At 44.7% G+C, this 20,102-nt stretch overlaps 1 protein-coding gene across 1 annotated transcript in view; it reads left to right on the plus strand.

Moving 5' to 3' along the window:
- MTR (5-methyltetrahydrofolate-homocysteine methyltransferase) overlaps positions 1-20,102 on the plus strand; it is a 1,642,758-nt gene that overhangs the window by 268,828 nt on the left and 1,353,828 nt on the right. The window contains exon 8 of the mRNA XM_082249226.1: positions 3,473-3,567. Coding sequence (XP_082105352.1) covers positions 3,473-3,567 — 95 coding nt within the window. The remainder of the gene's footprint in view (positions 1-3,472; positions 3,568-20,102) is intronic.

A 20,102-nucleotide genomic window follows, 5' to 3' on the forward strand; every position in this document is an offset into this window, starting at 1 on the left:
CCTTCAGGAAATCTGAGGCCCTTTTTTGTTTTTTTCTCTGGGACACACAAGGGTAATGGAGCTTCTAAAACCACCATAGCCAGGTGGATAAAGCACACAATTGCTAAGCCTATAGAGTTAGAAATGTTTCCCCGCTATTTGTCAATGTGCATTTAACAAGAGCCTTGTCCGCATCCTGGGCTGAAAGGGCTGGAGCCTTACCGGAACAAATATGTAAGGCGGCCACTTGGTCCAATTTTTCGACCTTTTGTTCGACATTATCGCCTTGACCTCCTCTCTTCCCAGGAGCAGGCATTTGGTCTTATCATGAGACTGGCTCATCGTCTCATGGGCTTTCCTGGAAGACGACTTGAGAAAAAGCTGAGTTACTTACCGGTAACTTTTTCTCAGTCTTCCAGGACAGCCGGTATCTCACCCGGTGATATCTTGTCTTATGTATGTTTTACAGGGTCGTCCTAGGGTTCTCGAGAAGTACTGAAGGGGGAGGATTAGAGGACCGCCTTTTTTATATGGTGGGGTCAACGTGTTTTCTGTCCAGGTAGGAGGAGCCACCTCCATTCCAGCACATTAAACCCCTTTCCAGGTCATTTTTCAGTTTTTACTGCTATCAGTTTTACTAACATTTACTCAGCCATGCTTTAGTATACCTAAATTCTCTATCACTCTTTTTGAGACCAGTAGAACAAATTGAATACCAAAAGGATTTTTAATAGATTAATCTAAAAAGGGGGTGGGGAGGGGGGGACTTGCACTTTCTGCTATACAACATGGCAAAAATAAAGACTTTTTTAAAATTAAGCCTAAAATTCTGGGAGATTAAGGATGTGGAACATGCGTACAAGACAGTAAGGGGTTGTATATGTTTTAGGTTTGCCAGCATTTCAGGGTGCAGTGTTAAGTTGGCCATACATTACACACTTTTCTTGTACAATTTCCTTTAGATTTTCCTATCCACTATGAGTTTGCCAGCCTGATTGCATACAAATCGAAAGCATTAATTAGGTTTTAGCTCATATTATATGTTTTTTTGTAAATCTAAAGGAACATTGTACCAGAATATAATATAATGTAGGGCCAGCCTTAGCCTTTTTAACTCAGTCGTGCGCGTCTTTGTCCTTTGCCTTTGAGCTACTCGGTCTGACAGCCGAATCACAGATATTTGAGGTGTGCCTTTTTAAACGTTGGTTCATAACATTAGGTCTCTCTTCAAGCCATTTTAGTACAATGACCAGTCAGAAGGTAGTTAAGAGAAAATTATGTTTTCTTTAAGGGACCAGATAGACTACTACATTGTGGTAATGTGCAGAAAAAAATAAATTCTCTGTGGTACAACACCACCTTATGGGGCAGTAGAAAATACATGTTTAAACATCACAATGTACATGCTATGTACATTGATTTAGATATGGAGGAAGGATTTAGATATGAGGAAGTTAGTTACTCATCTTTTGTTGAGAAAAAAACATTTTCCTCTGGGTAATCTATGTACATTACAAAGATTTTAACAAACTTTGCTGCAGATTCCTACTTTCTCTTACGTCCTCTGACAGTCGCCGCCCACTCATACAGTCTTCACTTCTGGGTATTGGTCTTATCCACAGGAGTAAGCTAGGCATACGATTTTGTTAGAAAACATTCACAAAACCTTTGTATAGACACACCTACAGGGGGCTGTCCCTCTGGTCCAATACCTCCCAGCTAGCAGCATTCTCAAATCAGTTTGTCTTTGCCTAGCATAGGAGTAGGCTGGCTTTTCCCTGGCTGGGGCTGCAGTCTCAGCCTTTTTACTTTTCTGAGGGCGATCACATCTGCTCGCAGAGTGTCGGAGTTGGCAGGTCTGTCGTGCCGCTCTCCCTATCTGGTTGTTCATAGGGACATCCGTTCTTTCTTCCGAAAGTGGTTTTGGATTTCCATCTCAACGAGGACATTGTCTTGCCTTCGCTGTGTGCGAAGCCTAAGTATCCTAAGGAGTTTGCCTTGCATTCTTTTGATCTGGTGAGGGCGATCAGGGTTTACCTGTCGTCTACTGAATCCTTCAGAAAGTCAGATTCTCTTTTTGTCCTTCCTGAGGGACCTCGGAAGGGTACTGCTGCGTCTGCGGTAACCATTTCCAGATGGATCAGACTGACGATTGTACAGGCCTATTCAATTAGGGATCAGGTTCCACCTTTCCCTGTCACGGTGCACTCTACCAGAGCGGTTAGTGCATCTTGGGCCTTCCGCCATCAGGCGTCGGTGTCCCGGGTGTCCACGTCCTGGTCGTCTGTGCATACCTTTATTAAATTTTACAAACTTGATGTTCTGGCATCGGCAGATGCCTCTTTTGGCCGCAAAGTTCTGTGTGTGGCAGTGCCTTAGAGGAGACATGGCGGTTTTTAGCCTGTCTCCTCCTGTTGGGGTTTTTTCCCCTTGGTTATTTGGCTTTCCTGCGTTTGTTCGCTCCTGTTGAGCTTTCCTGTTACCCAGTGTTTACCTTTCTGGTTCAGAAAAGGTTCTTTTCTCTGACCTGGGTGCTGCGTTGCCTTTTTGACGGTTACGTTTCCCACCCCTCACATCTACACTGCTTTGGGACGTCCCAGAAGTGCAGACTGTATGAGTGGGCGGCGGCTGTCAGAGGACGTAAGAGAAAATATCATTTTTTTGTAAGAACTTACCGTAAAATTATTTTCTCTGAGTCCTCTGACAGTCGCCGCCCCCACCCCTCTTTTGGGGTTCATGGATCTCTATACTGCTTGCTACCAAACTGATTTGGGAATGCTGCTAGCTGGGGGTATTGGACCAGAGGAACAGCCCACTGTAGGTGTGTCTATACAAAGGTTTTGTGAATGTTTTCTAACAAAATCTTATGCCTAGCTTACTCCTGTGGATAAGACCAATACCCAGAAGTGCAGACTGTATGAGTGGGCGCTGACTGTCAGAGGACTCCGAGAAAATAATTTTACGGTAAGTTCTTACAAAAAATTCTGTTTTTTGTTATACTGAATAAATCCCTTTGTATGTGTCCATGTGGTAACTGAATCTAATGGTAGTGGTTTCATAATTATCAATCAGTTGCAGCACTTGCAGGGCTCCATAGAGGACAATTGCAGGGTCTGCATTCCTTTAGATGTGATTTACTATTGAGAGTATCTTACCAAACATTTGTTGCAGGGGATGCCTGATATCTCGCTTGTATCTTAGTGTAGACTTCTGGGAAAATCAGTGAGCCTATCCCACAAGCAGGAAATTGTTTCTGGGGGATGTTCTGTACACATCCTGTTTACAGAGCACCTCCAGGCAGCTATATTGCATTGCATTTTACAGAAAATTACAGAGCTGTAGACTAAAAAGGTGATTTTTAATAACATTTAGTTACAAAATGACTTTGCAAATGTATGTATTTACAAATGTATAGTATTTTCTTTTAACTGCTTTTTTTCCCTACAAATGTCTTTAATTGTAATGTTTTTTTTTTTTTTTTCCTTTTTTATAGGTTTCAGGAACCATTGTAGACAAAAGTGGGCGAACTCTTTCTGGTCAGACAGTTGAAGCTTTTACAATTAGTCTATCACATGCTACACCACTGTGGTAAGATGATCAATACTGAGTTAGGTTTCTCTATTAAAACTAAAGTGAAGAAAATTTACTTCTGCCTACAGCAGTTCTCTAAATGGCACTTAGCCACTTAAGCCCCGGAGGATTTGGCTGCTGAAAGACCAGGGGGTATTTTGCGATTCGGCACTGCGTGATTTTAACGGACAATTGCGCGGTCGTGCGACACTGTACCTAAACTAATTTGACGTCCTTTTTTTCCCACAAGCAGAGCTTTCTTTTGGTGGTATTTGATCACCTGTGCGATTTTTTTTATTTTTTTTGATCATGTGCTATAAACAAAAAATAGCGTCAATTTTGCAAAAATAACAATATTTTTCACATTTTTTTATATGAAATTCCCCCCCCAAAAAATGTAAAAATCATAACATTTTCGGCCAACTTTTTTTATGCTACATATGTTTGTAAAAAAAAATTGCAAAAAGCGTATTTTGATTGGTTTGCGCAAAAGTTATCGCGTTTACTAACAAAGGGAAAGATTTGTCATTTTTGTTTTTTTTTAACGCGTAATGGCGGCGATCTCCTTTTTTTTTTTTATGCGGAACTGCGACATTGCGTCGGACAGATTGGACCCTTGACTGACATTTTTGACACTTTTGGGGTTACCAGTGACATTTCTACAGTAATCAGTGCTATACATATGCACTGTTACTGTAAAATTACACTGGCAGTGAAGGGGTTAACTTTATTTGAGAGGGAGGGGCTGTGTGTGTCCCTAGGGGCGTGATTCTAACTGTGATTGATTGGCTGTGGCTTGAGCTGTAGGAACAATGATCAACGGTCCTACATAGTAGAACCGTATGATCATTGTTTCTACACAGGGGAGAATGACAGGCGGCTTGTTTACACTAGCCGCCTGTCTTTCTCCCTCTCCCCCGACGATCGCTGAGTGACCGGCGGACATCGGGTCCGCCGGTCACACGCGCGGGGGGGTCCGTGTCCACGTGGGAGCGCGCTGCGCGCTCGCTCCCCAGAGCCTCACAGGCTAGTGATGTACCGATACGGCAGTCGGCAAGTGATTAAAACTGCCTATACCTTATTGATCAACGTTGGTGGTGTTCCCATATTTTGTTATCCCTTGCTTTTCTAAGAGAAGCATGATATATATTTTAAGAGTTTATCTGTCAGCTTTAAAAAAACAATATATATACAAAAATGTTGATTGTTTTAAGAACATTTAGCTGAAAAGTGTCTGTACTTATAAAGATTAAGCTGCTTTAAAAATTCCAAAAGATATTAAAAAGGAGCTCAAGGCTGCCACCCCCCCCCCAAAAAAAATAAATAAAAAATAAATACTGTAGCTGCTGACTTTTTTTAGTATTAGGGGCACTTACAGGCATCCAGCAGTGTCCTCACCTGATTCTTCAATTGTCTCTTGGGTGCTGGCGTCTCCATTCTGACTAAGGAAAACAACAGTGAAGCCGTGTGTCTTCACAGCCGGTTTCCTACTGCGCAATGCGCTAAGTGCGCTGCGCTTTGTGAACTGGCCCCAGTCTTCTGGGACCTGTGAAGAACATTTGGCACCTTTTTGGGGTAGAGGGGGGAGGCAAACCTGCAATACTTCACCTTTTGAATGGACCTCCGCTTTAACTTGCGTAGTGGATAACCGCTTACTGTATTTTTTTTAATGTGTCTGTTGTAATAAAAAGTGTCTTGCAATGTTTTAAAGGAATCTGAACTGGTCTCAAGCATCTCCTTTTCCATCCAGCAGTAAATGTTGCCCTATTAACAGTTGGTCCTTGAACATGGCTATTCAGTTCAGATTCAACTGTTTTATTTAGGTGGCTCTTAACAGAAGCTCCATGTTAGTCTATGGCAGTGATGGCGAACCTTGGCACCCCAGATGTTTTGGAACTAAATCTTCCATGATGTCCATGCACTATGAAGTGTAGTTGAGCATCATGGGAAATGTAGTCCTAAAACATCTGGGGTGCTAAGGTTTGCCATCACTGGTCTATGGGAAGGCCTATGGGAAGGTAGCTGTAAACAGATATGTCTATTTAAATGTATCTTATTAACTCTGAGTCTGTCTGGATATAAAAATATGCAAAAAAGGGTTTGCATTCTTTTTCGTTTTTTTTTTTTTTCAAACCTAAACTGATGAATTGAAGGTAAATGGATGCATGTCCATTTACATCTACCTGCCCATAGACCTAACATGGGTCTGTTAAGGTCTGGGCAGGAAAACCTGAATGGACACAGATGTGACATCCATAACATTTGGTTCCAATTCATCATGGAATCTGTTCATGGATACCCTGCTGATCAGAACAGACATGGCCCGTGTGAAAGAGACCTTAGTGACATGGTAAAATCAGTTGCAGGGTTTGAGAAGTTATTAAATTCAGTCTGACACATACTGGTCCAGGTTGCAATTAAATGGAAGTATGATAAGGATGTGTGGCTGAGCCCATGGAGAGCTAAGACTGGTCTCCTCGGCTCCGGCTCTGTACAGCTTCTGGTGCATCTCCTGTGCACTTACCTGGTCCTAAATGGGTAAGAGGAGTGGTAGCGTGGACAGGCACTCGAGCAGCAGCCAGAAGGGAGGGGAGATGAGCTGCTTCTACACCTGCTCATGCTTTGAAGGCAGAAGCTCCCCGGCATCCAAATGGTGCAAACCCGCTCTTCTGCACACCATCCGGCCGCCCAGGTGAGCACCCACCACCCCATCCTGTCTCCACAGGATTCAGACTGCGACTCCATCCATTCCAGGAGTCCCTCTCAGTCATCACAGGGCTCTGGGGGGAAGTGGAGGACTATATTAAAGCACTCCTGCTCAGTCTAGACTTTGATGCCTATGTTAAATTTCTGGAGCAGACATACAGGCAAGAAATTTCTGATCTGCGTAAAGCTTTAGGTGGAAGGCTAGAGGATCTTGAACAGGTGGTGGATACTACCACATCTAAACGAGCACGAGGGGATCCTCCATGAACACGCGCTCCAGATCCAACAGCTTTTTTTACCACCTGGATGACCAAGAAAATAGAAGTCTTGCAACAACATTTGCATTCCCGACCTGCCCAAATCCATTGAAACCAAAGATCGAACAACTGTGTCACTAGCAGATTTTACCCGCTTTTGCAAAAGCCTAAAGATTCCTTGTTGGAACTTGGTTGTGCCCATGGAATCCTAATCCTGCGTTTCCACACAATGTCATCTGCAGAGTTCACTTTTTCAAAGTGAATGCAGAAATCTTGAAAATTACACACATGCAGGATACCATTCTTTTCAACAAAGCTCCTATCATTCTTCTACCTGACCTATCCAAGCTAGCTTTGGACATGCATCAGGCTTTGAAGCCCCAGACGGAGTTCCGCAATTTAAACATTGAATATTGTTGGCGAATTCCGTTCCAGGTTTCTGCTTCCTGTAATGGAAAATCGGCTAACTTTTACACTCTAAGGCAGGGCTTCCCAAACTTTTTTGGGCCGAGACCCACTTCTGAATACAGTTATTTTTCGGGACCCACTTGCTTGTAATTGAATATTGCCACTTTTTTTGTTTATAGCGCAAAAAATTTGCACAGGTGATCAAATACCACACAAGAAAGCTCTATTTGTTGGGAAAATAAAGACCTCAATTTTATTTAGGTACAGCATTGCACGACCGCGCAATTGTCAGTTAAAGTAGCACAGTGCCAAATTGCAAAAAAAGGGCCTGGTCATTAAGGGGGCAAATCCTTGCTGCAGGTATGTCACATTGTGTAAAAGCAGGATGGATTTCACGGGTCACTGCATTTTTTTAAATGCTGCATGCAAATTTTTTCAGCCAAAAACGCAGGCATAGCTGCCCATTCGAATAAATGGGCTGCTATGCCTGTCCAAGTGTGGGTCGCCAACCCACATACATGTGAACCAGGCCTAAAATAAGCCTTCAAGCAGTGTCTGGCCTACCTGGTGACTGGTCCTGACCAGCTCCGCTCGGATCCGATGGCCTGGTCATCAAGGGGGCAAATCCTTGCGGTCCAGAAGTGGTTAAATCTGTAGGGGGACCAGTGTTTTTATTTGTAAATTACTTTACTACTGCTTTAGGCCTGGTTCACATGTATGCGGGTTGGCGGACCACATTTGCACAGGCATAGCAGCCAAATGTTTTGAATGGGCTGCTATGCCCTCGTTTTCTGCAGAAAAAAAGGTGCATTATTTAAAAAAACGCAGCGGCCTTGAAATCCATCCTGCTTTTGCACCATGCGACTTACCTGCAGTTCCTGCACTGGCAAGCTTTCTGCATTTTTATATATATATATATATATATATATATATATATATATATATATATATATATATATATATATATATATATATATATATATATGGGCCCAGCATTTAAAAACACAGTTTGCGTGTGCAGGAACTCCAGGTAAGTCACATGGTGCAAAAGCAGGATGGATTCCATGGCCACTGCGTTTTTTTTAATGTCTGCATGCACCTTTTTTCAGCGGAAAACGCAGGCGTAGCAGCCCATTCGAATCAATGGGCTACTATGCCTGTGCAAATGTGGGTCGCCAACCCGCATACATAAGCAATCAAGCAGTGTCTGGCCTACCTGGTGACTGGTCCTGGTGCTCAGCTCCGATCCGATGGACTGCACTCTGATAACTGCTCCACTCAGTCCGACTCCTACCCCGAGGTGCCGCCTTCCGTACAGAACAGCGCGCACAGCAAGGGGCGGGGTCGGAGCGCCAGTGGAGCTCAAGGCCCCGCCTGCTCCTTCCTTGTAAAACAGTGCGCTGCCGATGCCTGGGCAACCCTTACCCCGCTCTCAGTAATATCTGCCGGCGACCCACTCAAACTTAGTTTGGGAACTTCTGCTCTAGAGGATCTTTCTTCTTTCCTCTGTACCTTCAAACTTATCCGGATCACATTGCTGGATTGGCCCTTGAAAGCAACCACACCCAGGCTTCCCTCTCCACAGGCTGGCAGCAGTGCTGCAAGAAGAAGGAATCCAGATCCAACACTTGTAGGTCCCCCGCTGGGTGAAGTGTTTAGCTGCTTGGACTGACTTTCCGCACTTTTCTTCTGCCTGCACCTTTAGCTGCTATTATATTTTATGCAGTTTTATTTTGTTATGTTTTCTTGTGATGGTTTATACACTATTTTTGAGCTGTTGCATTTGAAGGTAGGCGCAGCAGCGCAGTGAAGAAAGTCACTAATTGTTTAGACTCTTATGTCTTTGTTCCCATGACTGGCCTCTGTCCCAGAGCCACCTGAGTAAAATTCACAATCATTTATCCAAATTACATGTGGTTGATATGTGGCAGATAACGTACCCTACTAAGAGAGCCTATAGTTTCTTCTGATCAGTCTAGACTTTGAGGCCTATGGTAAATTTCTGGAGCAGACATACAGGCAAGAAATTTCTGATCTGCGTAAAGCTTTAGGTGGAAGGCTAGAGGATCTTGAACAGGTGGTGGATACTACCACATCTAAACGAGCACGAGGGGATCCTCCATGAACACGCGCTCCAGATCCAACAGCTTTTTTTACCACCTGGATGACCAAGAAAATAGAAGTTTCTGCAACAACATTTGCATTCCCGACCTGCCCAAATCCATTGAAACCAAAGATCGAACAACTGTGTCACTAGCAGATTTTACCCGCTTTTGCAAAAGCCTAAAGATTCCTTGTTGGAACTTGGTTGTGCCCATGGAATCCTAATCCTGCGTTTCCACACAATGTCTTCTGCAGAGTTCACTTTTTCAAAGTGAATGCAGAAATCTTGAAAATTACACACATGCAGGATACCATTCTTTTCAACAAAGCTCCTATCATTCTTCTACCTGACCTATCCAAGCTAGCTTTGGACATGCATCAGGCTTTGAAGCCCCTGACGGAGTTCCGCAATTTAAACATTGAATATTGTTGGCAAATTCCGTTCCAGGTTTCTGCTTCCTGTAATGGAAAATCGGCTACGCTCTAAGGCAGGGCTTCCCAAACCTTTTTGGGCCGAGACCCACTTCTGAATAGTTATTTTTCGGGACCCACTTGCTTGTAATTGAATATTGCCACTTTTTTTGTTTATAGCGCAAAAAATTTGCACAGGTGATCAAATACCACACAAGAAAGCTCTATTTGTTGGGAAAATAAAGACATCAATTTTATTTAGGTACAGCATTGCACGACCGCGCAATTGTTAGTTAAAGTAGCACAGTGCCAAATTGCAAAAAAGGGCCTGGTCATTAAGGGGGCAAATCCTTGCTGCAGGTACTGCAGGTATGTCACATTGTGTAAAAGCAGGATGAATTTCACGGGCCGCTGCATTTTTTTTAAATGCTGCATGCAACTTTTTTCAGCTGAAAACGCAGGCATAGCTGCCCATTCGAATCAATGGGCTGCTATGCCTGTCCAAATGTGGGTCGCTAACCCGCATACATGTGAACCAGGCCTAAAATAAGCCTTCAAGCAGTGTCTGGCCTACCTGGTGACTGGTCCTGGCCAGCTCCGCTTGGATCCGATGGCCTGGTCATCAAGGAGGCAAATCCTTGCGGTCCAGAAGTGGTTAAATCTGTAGGCGGACCAGTGTTTTTATTTGTAAATTACTTTACTACTGCTTTAGGCCTGGTTCACATGTATGCGGGTTGGCGGACCACATTTGCACAGGCATAGCAGCCAAATGTTTTGAATGGGCTGCTATGCCCTGCAGCATTTAAAAAAATGCAGCAGCCTTGAAGTCCATCCTGCTTTTGCACCATGCGACTTACCTGCAGTTCCTGCACTGGCAAGCTTTCTGCATTTATATATACGTGGGCCCAGCATTTAAAAACACAGTTTGCGTGTGCAGGAACTCCAGGTAAGTCACATGGTGCAAAAGCAGGATGGATTTCACGGCCACTGCGTTTTTTTAACCACTTTACCACTAAGCCTATTTTTGACACTTTTTGTTTACAAGTTTTAAATCAGTATGTTTTGCTAGAAAACTACTTAAAACCCCCAAACATTATATATATTTTTTTAGCAAAGACTCTGGAGAATAAAATTTCGGTCATTGCAAAATTTTTTGTCACGCGGTATTTGCGCAGCGGTCTTTAAAACGCCATTTTTTTGGAAAAAATTTGAAAAATCACATTTCACTGCATTTAAAAAATACTAAACCGTAAAGTTAGCCCATTTTTTTTGTATATTGTGAAAGATGATATCATGCCGAGTAAATAGATACCCAACATGTTACGGTTTAAAATTGCGCCCCCCCGTGGGATGGCGACAAACTACGGTCAATAGAGATCTTAATCTGCGAAGCTTTAAATTTATTTAACGGTTACCAGTTTAGAGTTAGAGTGTAGCTCTTTTTTTTAAATTATTGCCCACGCTCTGGCGATCGCAGGCGATAACTCACATGTGTGGTTTGAACAGCGATTTCATTCGCGGCTCGACTTGCGTATACGTTTTTTTTGTGCGCGAACGGTGACGGGGGCGGCTAAATTTTTTTTTTTCCTATTTATTTTTTCTTTTTTTTAAACTTTATTACAGGTTTTTAAAAAAAAAATCTGATCACTTTTATTGCTGTCACAAGCAATGTAAACATCCCTTGTGACACCAATATGTAGTGACAGGTACACTTTATGGAGGGATCGAGCGTCTAAAAGACCCTAGACCCCCTCCACTACACTTCCCTGTATGCAAAACGCCGAAAACGACATTTCTCTAGCGCTCATCGACAGACGTAGTCCTCGGTGATACACCACCTTCGGGTTATGTTACCTCCGCAGGAGCAGGACTAGACAGGAAATTAAAAAGCTCTGGCCACACCCTAGGGGCAGTCCCAGAGGGTATATCCTCTCTCTCTCTGCCTCAGCAAATGAGTTATTTTCTGTCTAGTTAGGAGTAAGGACCTAGACACCTTGCTGGGATCTTAGGTCCTGGCAAGATTTTTTTCTTAAAAAGATTTTTTAGACAGCTTTTTTCTCCAGTGTTCCTGTGAGATCTTCAAGCAAGAAAGCTGAACTGGGCGACGGGCTGGATGTTGAGATCCGGTGGTCACCCCAGTTCAGCCTACGAGCGCGTGCAGGCCATAGCTCCGCGCTGGGTCGGCCGCGACAAAGTCCCATTAAAGGACTGTCCACGCGAGTTAAACGTCTCGCCGAAACGCCAAAGACCATGAGTCACGGCGTCCGTATCGGTCGACAGCCCTCCCGCCCCGGTGGAGAGGGGTACTGTCAGGAGTTGGTGCCCGCCTGGTTCCGGTATGGTGAGTAGTATGTTCCCCCTTTTTCCCTGACGGGTTTTGTGGTGAACGCGGGCCCCTCTCTGTATGGTAAGAAAGAGTCCTTTCTATCCTATAACATGTCACAAATCCTCCTACTTTGAGTGTGATTTATGTGTGCAAAAGCCAGGAGGCTTGGCTTGGGAGCTAACAATCTATTGTATACATGTTTTAAAGATGTAATCTGTGGCATTCTGGGAATCTTATGGGTTAAGTATAAGCTACCTACCAGTCAGAAGCCACGGACATGTAGACTGCCTTCCAAATCAGATCTCCAGCTAATAGCAGGCCTCCCGAACGGCCACGCGGTCCGCCAGGGCCGGTACCGCCAACCACGCCATATCCCCATGCAGAGAGAGTGTTGTGTGCCCTGCAGCACACCGCTATTCAGTTTAGGCCGCCGCCATTTTTTTTGCTGGATCGCACGAGCCGCCATTTTGGCGTAGCCTCGTGTCTCCAGCATGGGGGCGGCCATGTTTGAGGTGATCCTACACCTCGTGGAGCTTGGGGGAGGCGCCGGAAGGCGTGCAGAGGGGCGGAGCCGCCTCCTTTCTTCCTGGGCAGCCAGCCAAGAGACTTCCTCTTTGTCGAGACAGCGCTGTAAGCTGTTGCAGTTTAACTCTGAGCATCAAGTGGTGAGCCTGGGGGTCTATCTCTCTCTCTCTCGAACGATAGGGATCCCTAAGCAGGTAACACTAAGGGGCTTTTTGTGGCGCTGGGGGTCAGAAAAAAAAAAAAAAAAAAAAGTTTTTTTCTTTACTTTTGAATTATATTATCCAGGAAGTAACTGGAGTTATTATGGACCCTGCCACACATATTCCCCCACCTGTTTCCCTCGAGGGGGCCTCGGGACCCGCCGGTGCACAGAGTATAGAGTCATTTACAGCAATTTTGGAGTCTATGGTGGCTCGGGTGGAGGCGGCCTGTCAGGGACGGGGGTCTAGGAAGCGACCCCCGCCTACCCCTATACCATCTGACACCTCTGACTCAGATTCAGAGATGTCACGGCAGTTGCAGGTTCCTCTGCAAGGGCTGTTATCCCAGGTAAAGCCCCCTCAGACAGTGAGGAGGACGCTTCTTCTCTTGCTATAATTCAGGAAGAAGCATTGGTGGACGCACTAGTTGTGGCAGTGCAAGAAACCTTAAAACTTGAGGCTTTACCGGCAGAGGCAACTGAAACAGAGAGGCCTTTTGGGACTAATAAGCCCATCAAGACGGCAAAGGCTTTTCCTGTACCTAAATGTTTTGGTAATCAGATTAAAGGAGAATGGGAGCATTCTAAACGTACCTTTACTATTTCCAAGCGTATTGCTAGACGCTATCCGTTTGAGGAATCCATCATTAAGAAATGGACGGTACCACCAGTCGTGGATCCGCCTATTTCCAGGCTGAATAAAGCCACGGTTATTCCAGTGGAGGACACTTCGTCCTTTAAGGATCCGGTGGATCGAAAGATACGGAATGGGCGAAAATGGTACGCCAAGATCTTAGGGGAAAAGATATTCCCCAGGAGACATCTGATTTGATGGAACAGATCATACAAGGGCTACGGTTTATCTGTGACGCAGCCTTGGACACTACTCCCCTATTAGGGCATGCATCTAAGTTAGCAGTGATCCTCAGACGTGTGCTGTGGTTAAAATGCTGGTCAGCTGACCTAGGTTCCAAAAAGACCTTGACCAATCTCCCCTTTCAGGGGAATCGTCTATTTGGAGCCAACCTAGATGAAATCATTAAGGATGCCACTGGGGGCAAGAGCACTTTTTTGCCACAGGCTGCAAAAGCTAAGGGACCTCGCAACAAGCGAGGACCTTTCTTTACCGCCCATAAAGGGCGCCCGGCTGGTACTAGCGGGAAAGGCAAGACTCCTCCAGGAGGGTTCAAGAAGGGGACCAACCCAGCCAAACCCGAAGCAAAGGAGTACACAGCCTGAAGGTGCGCCCCCACCCGGTTTCAGGGTGGGGGGACGTTTTCACCGGTATTCAGGACATTAGATCGAGCATCAACCACTACTACCGGTGCGATTCTTCCCTTCCAACATTTAAGTACCACAGGAAGCGGTAGTTACCGTTCCCTGAAAAGATCTTTTCCTTTACCTTTTCCTAAGATTAGTCCCGATACCTCACAGGAATCGGATCTGGTTGACCAGATAGGCCAAGTAGCCTCTAGTCGGGTGACTTCGGTCCCTGAGGTTCAACCAGAAAAGATCACCTTTCCTGATAACTATCAGGTATCTGATAAATGTGTGGGAACAGAAAACGACCAGACTTTCTCGGATGGTCGGGGCCAGATAGCTCTAGGGACGCCTGGTTCAGATCCAATCAGCGCCAGTGGTCCTAGAAATTCTAGGCTGGCCTCCTCAAGCCGGCCTGGCCGACTTGGACATGTTAGTCGCAGACGTTCCGTGGGAACTTCGTCTCAGGGAGTGTCTGTGGTCTCAAGGACCAATTTACCTTCGTGCTTTACAGTCGCTGGTTTTAATGGCCTGGCCATTGAGACCCAAGTACTGAAGGACAGAGGTTTGTCTACTTCAGTCATTCCTACCCTTATTAAAGCAAGGAAAGCGACTTCCAGCAAAGTCTATTATCACACATGGAAGACTTATATTGCATGGTGCGAATCTTTAGGATTTCCTCCACGTACCTATTCGGTGACTCGAATATTGGCCTTTTTGCAACAAGGGGTTGAGCAGAAGCTAGCCTTGAGCACCATCAAGGGTCAAGTTTCAGCATTAGCAATCTTCTTTCAGAAGCCTTTAGCTACCAAATCCTTGGTGCGGAATTTCATCCAGGGGGTGCGGCACCTGGCTCCTCCAGTCCGCGCGCCCTTACCGCCCTGGGATCTTAATTTGGTTTTGTCGGTTCTACAGAAACCTCCCTTTGAAAACATCAGGGAGATTCCCTTGCTTACTCTATCCCAGAAGGTGGCCTTCTTGGTGGCTATTACTTCTGCTCGCAGGGTGTCAGAACTGGCTGCATTATCATGCCAGTCACCATACCTAGTGATTCATAGGGATAAGGTAGTACTTCATCCTAAGCCATCTTTTCTTCCCAAGGTGGTTTCAGATTTTCATCTGAATGAAGATATTGTACTACCTTCCTTGTGTCCTCAGCCCAAGCATCATTGGGAACATGCGTTGCATTCCTTAGATGTGGTTCGGGCAATCAGGGTATACCTGAAAGCTACGGAATCATTCCGTAAGACGGATTCACTTTTTGTGATCACGGATGGCCCCAGAAAGGGTTTGCCTGCATCTGCCGCGACCATTGCCAAATGGATTAGACAGACGGTGGTACAGGCTTATTCTATTAAGGGTCAGAGTCCTCCGTTCCCTGTTAGGGCGCACTCCACTCGAGCGCTCAGTACTTCCTGGGCCTTTCGCCATCAGGCGTCAGTGGTCCAGGTATGTAAGGCGGCCACCTGGTCGTCGGTACATACCTTTACAAAATTCTATAAAATTGATGTGACGGCATCGGCGGATGCCTCATTTGGCCGCAAGGTTTTGCAGGCCGCAATTTGAGGAGACCGGTGGTCTACCTCGAGGGTTTTTTTCTGTTTGAAAAAAAAAAAAAAAAAAAATTGTTTTCTCTTTTTTTGGTTGAGTCTCATCATTAAGGATGAGCATTGTAAACTTCTAGTTGGCACCGGTTGGGCCTTCTAGATTGGGATTGATTTCCATTTTCCCACCCCTCAGTTGTGATACTGCTCTGGGACGTCCCGAAGGTGGTGTATCACCGAGGACTACGTCTGTCGATGAGCGCTAGAGAAAAATGGATTTTTGTAAAATCTTACCGTAAAATCCTTTTCTCTTAGCTCATCGACAGACGTAGTCCCCGCCCCTCTGTTTTGAAGTTGGGTTGGGTTAAATTCTCTAAGCACTGCTTTTTCACATAACTGATTTGCTGAGGCAGAGAGAGAGAGGATATACCCTCTGGGACTGCCCCTAGGGTGTGGCCAGAGCTTTTTAATTTCCTGTCTAGTCCTGCTCCTGCGGAGGTAACATAACCCGAAGGTGGTGTATCACCGAGGACTACGTCTGTCGATGAGCTAAGAGAAAAGGATTTTACGGTAAGATTTTACAAAAATCCATTTTTTGGCATACAGCCGTTTTTCAAATCTGCCGCCTTTTGCAGCACAGTAACCTGGAAGTGACGTCATGGACGCCGCCTCCGGGTTTTGTCATCGGAGACCCGATCGATGCCGTTTCCGGCATTCATCGGGACTCCATCCAGCCGGCGGACGTGCCGGCTGGGTGCTCGGGGCTCCCTGTGGGACGGGAGCCCCGAGCAAAGCCACGGAAGGCGGCGGGAGGGGGGGGACGTCCCCTCCCGCCCCCGGGTAACGATCGAGCGGCTCCCGAGCCGCATCGGTCGTTACCGACGGAAAGCCGACCGTCGGCTTCAAACCACGGTACCCGGATGATGCCTCTAGCTATAGGCATCATCCCGGTATAACCCCGTAAAGTCAGCCGACGTAGGTCTACGTGGCTAGACGTTAAGTGGTTAATGTCTGCATGCACCTTTTTTCAGCGGAAAACGCAGGCGTAGCAGCCCATTCGAATCAATGGGCTACTATGCCTGTGCAAATGTGGGTCGCCAACCCGCATACATAAGCAATCAAGCAGTGTCTGGCCTACCTGGTGACTGGTCCTGGTGCTCAGCTCCAAACCGATGGACTGCACTCTAACTGCTCCACTCAGTCCGACTCCTACCCCGAGGCGCCACCTTCCGTACAGAACAGCGCGCACAGCAAGGGGCGGAGTCGGAGCGCCAGTGGAGCTCAAGGCCCGCCTGCTTCTTCCTTGTAAAACAGTGCGCTGCCGATGCCTGGGCAACCCTGACCCCGCTCTCAGTAATATCTGCCGGCGACTCACTCAAACTTAGTTTGGGAACTTCTGCTCTAGAGGATCTTTCTTCTTTCCTCTGTACCTTCAAACTTATCCGGATCACATTGCTGGATTAACCCTTGAAAGCAACCACACCCAGGCTTCCCTCTCCACAGGCTGGCAGCAGTGCTGCAAGAATAAGGAATCCAGATCCAACACTTGTAGGTCCCCCGCTGGGTGAAGTGTTTTAGCTGCTTGGACTGACTTTCCACACTTTTCTTCTGCCTGTACCTTTAGCTGCTGTTATAATATTTTATGCAGTTTTATTTTGTTATGTTTTCTTGTGATGGTTTATACACTGCTATTTTTGAGCTGTTGCATTTGAAGGTAGGCGCAGCAGCGCCGTGAAGAAAGTCCCTAATTGTTTAGACTCTTATGTCTTGTTTGTTCCCATGACTGGACTCTGTCCCAGAGCCACCTGAGTAAAATTCGCAATCATTTGTCCAAATCACATGTGGTTGATATGTGGCAGATAACGTACCCTACCAAGAGAGCCTATAGTTACTACTCCATCTCACATGACTATACAGTGAGGGGAAAAAAGTATTTGATCTCCTGCTGATTTTGTACGTTTGCCCACTGACAAAGAAATGATCAGTCTATCATTTTATTGATAGGTTTATTTTTAACAGTGAGAAGACAGAATAACATGCAGAAAAATGCATTTACATAGTTACATAGTAGGTGAGGTTGAATAAAGACAATAGTCCATCCAGTTCAACCTGTATAGGTGTGTGTTGCTGTAATCATCTCACATAGCCCTGAATGTTCTGTTCCTTGAGATGTACGTCTAAGTCTTTTGAAAGCCACCATACTTCCCGCAGAAACCACCTCTTGTGGTAGAGAATTCCACAATCTTGTAGCCCTAACAGTAAAGAACCCCCCATGTTGCCTGAGGTTAAAACGCTTCTCCTCTAATCGCATTGTATGCCCTCGAGTCCTCATGCAATCCCTTCGACTGAATAGCTGTTTTTCTATGCCGAGATTCCCATTGAGATATTTATAAAATTGCTTTCATGTCCCCCCCTCAGGCGTCTCTTCTCCAGGGAGAATAAATCAAGCGATTGCAGCCGCTCTTCATAATTAAGGTCCTCCAATCCCCTAATCAGTTTAGTTGCCCCTTCTCTGGACTCTCTCCAGCTCCAACACATCCCTCCTGAGGACTGGCGACCAGAACTGGACAGAGTACTCCAGATGCGGTCTGACCAGAGTTTTATAAAGTGGAAGGATTATAGTCTTAACTCTGGAATACATCCCTTTCTTTATGCATGCTAATATTCTGCTGGCTTTGGCAGCTGCCGCTTGACATTGCATGCCATTGCCTAATCTAGCATCAACCAAGACTCCCAGATCTTTCTCCATTTTTGATTCCCCCAAGGGTTCCCCCCCTAACGTGTATTGTGCTTTTATGTTTTTAGTCCCCAAGTGCAAAACCTTACACTTCTCCACATTAAACCTCATTTGCCATGTCGTTGCCCACTCCGTTATTTTGTCCAGGTCATTCTGTAGGATATCTGCTTCATGCTGTGCAGTTATTGCCCTGCCCAATTTTGTGTCATCTGCAAAAATTGATATCAAACTACTGATCCCATCCTCAATGCTGTTTATGAATAAATTGAACAAGGTTGGTCCCAGGACTGAGCCTTGGGGGACCCCGCTTACCACCGCCTACACCCTTTTAGCCAGTTCCGTATCCAAGAGCAAACCCTGCTGTCGATACCTGCAGACCTTATTTTGTAGATTAACCACTTACCTACAGTGCACTTTCACCCCCTTCCTGCCCAGACCGATTTTCAGCTTTCAGCGCTCTCACACTTTGACTGAGAATTACTCAGTCATGCAACACTGTACCCATTCAAAAATTGTGTCCTTTTTTTCACACAAATAGAGCTTTCTTTTGATGGTATTTAATCACTACTGGGTTTTTTATTTTTTGTGCTATAAATAAAAAAAGACTGAAAATATTGTGAAAAAACGCATTTTTCTTTGTTTCTGTCATAAAATTTTGCAAATTAGTAATTTTTCTTCACAAATTTTGGCCAAAATTTATACTGCTACTTATCTTTGGTAAAAATAACCCAAGTAAGTGTATATTATTTGGTCTTTGTGAAAGTTATAGAGTCCACAAGCTATGGTGTGAATCATTGAAAATTGATCACACTTGATCACACCTGATGTACTGAAGGCCTATCTCATTTCTTGAGACACTAAAAAGTCAGGAAAGTACAAATACCCCCCAAATGACCCCTTTTTGGAAAGTAGACATTCCAAGGTATTTAATAAGGGGCATGGTGAGTTTTTTGAAGTTGTAATTTTTTCCCACAATGCTTTGCAAAATGAAGATTTTTTTTTTTATTTTATTTTTTTTTTACAAATTGCCGTATTAACAGGTTATTTCTCTCACACAGCACATGTATACTTGCAACTACACCCCAAAACACATTCTACTACTCCTTCTGAGTATGGCGATACCACATGTGTGAGACTTTTTCACAGCCTGGCCACATACAGAGGCCTAACATCCAACCAGCACCGTCCGGCATTCTAGGAGCACAAATTTCACATATAATTTCCTGACAACCTATCGTACTTTTGAAGGCCCTGGAGCACCAGGACAATGGAAACCCCAATAAAATGACCCCATTTTGGAAAGCAAACACCCCAACGTATAATTTTTGAGGCATAATGAGTCTTTTGAATATGTCATTTTTTTCCACAAGTTTTTGGAAAATGTGGAAAGAAAATGAAAACACATTTTTTTTTTACACAAAGCTGTCCATTTATGCAATATTTCTAACACATAGCATGTACATAGCAAAAATTGCACCCCAAAATACATTCTGCTATTCCTCCTGAGTATGGCGATACCACATGTGTAACACTTTTTCACAGCCTGGCCACATACATAGGCTTAACATCCAAGTAGCGCTTTACACAAAGTTGTCCATTTATCCACTTTAAGACTGGGCCTATTTTTGACACTTGGTGTTTACAAGCTAAAATCATTTTTTTGCTAGAAAACTACTTGGAACCCCCAAACATTATATATTTTTTTTTAGCAGAGACCCTAGAGAATAAAATGGAGATCGTTGCAATATTTTTTATCACACCATATTTGCGCAGCAGTCTTCCAAATGCGATTTTTTTTGAAAAAAAATCACTTTTTTGATCTAAAAAATAAGAAAACAGTAAATTTAGCAAATTTTTTTTCCATAATGTGAACGATAATGTTACGCCGAGTAATTAGATACCCAACATGTCATGCTTCAAAATTGCGCATGCTCACAGAATGGCGCCAAACATTGGTACTTAAAAATCCCCATAGGCAACATTTTAAAAATTTCTGCAGGTTACTAGCTTAGAGTTACAGAAGAGGTCTAGGGCTTAAATTATTGCTCTCGCTCTAACGATCGCAGCGATACCTCAC

Source organism: Pelophylax lessonae, assembly GCF_965119305.1.
Source record: "Pelophylax lessonae genome assembly, chromosome: 3".
In the NCBI taxonomy this organism is placed as follows: domain Eukaryota; kingdom Metazoa; phylum Chordata; class Amphibia; order Anura; family Ranidae; genus Pelophylax; species Pelophylax lessonae.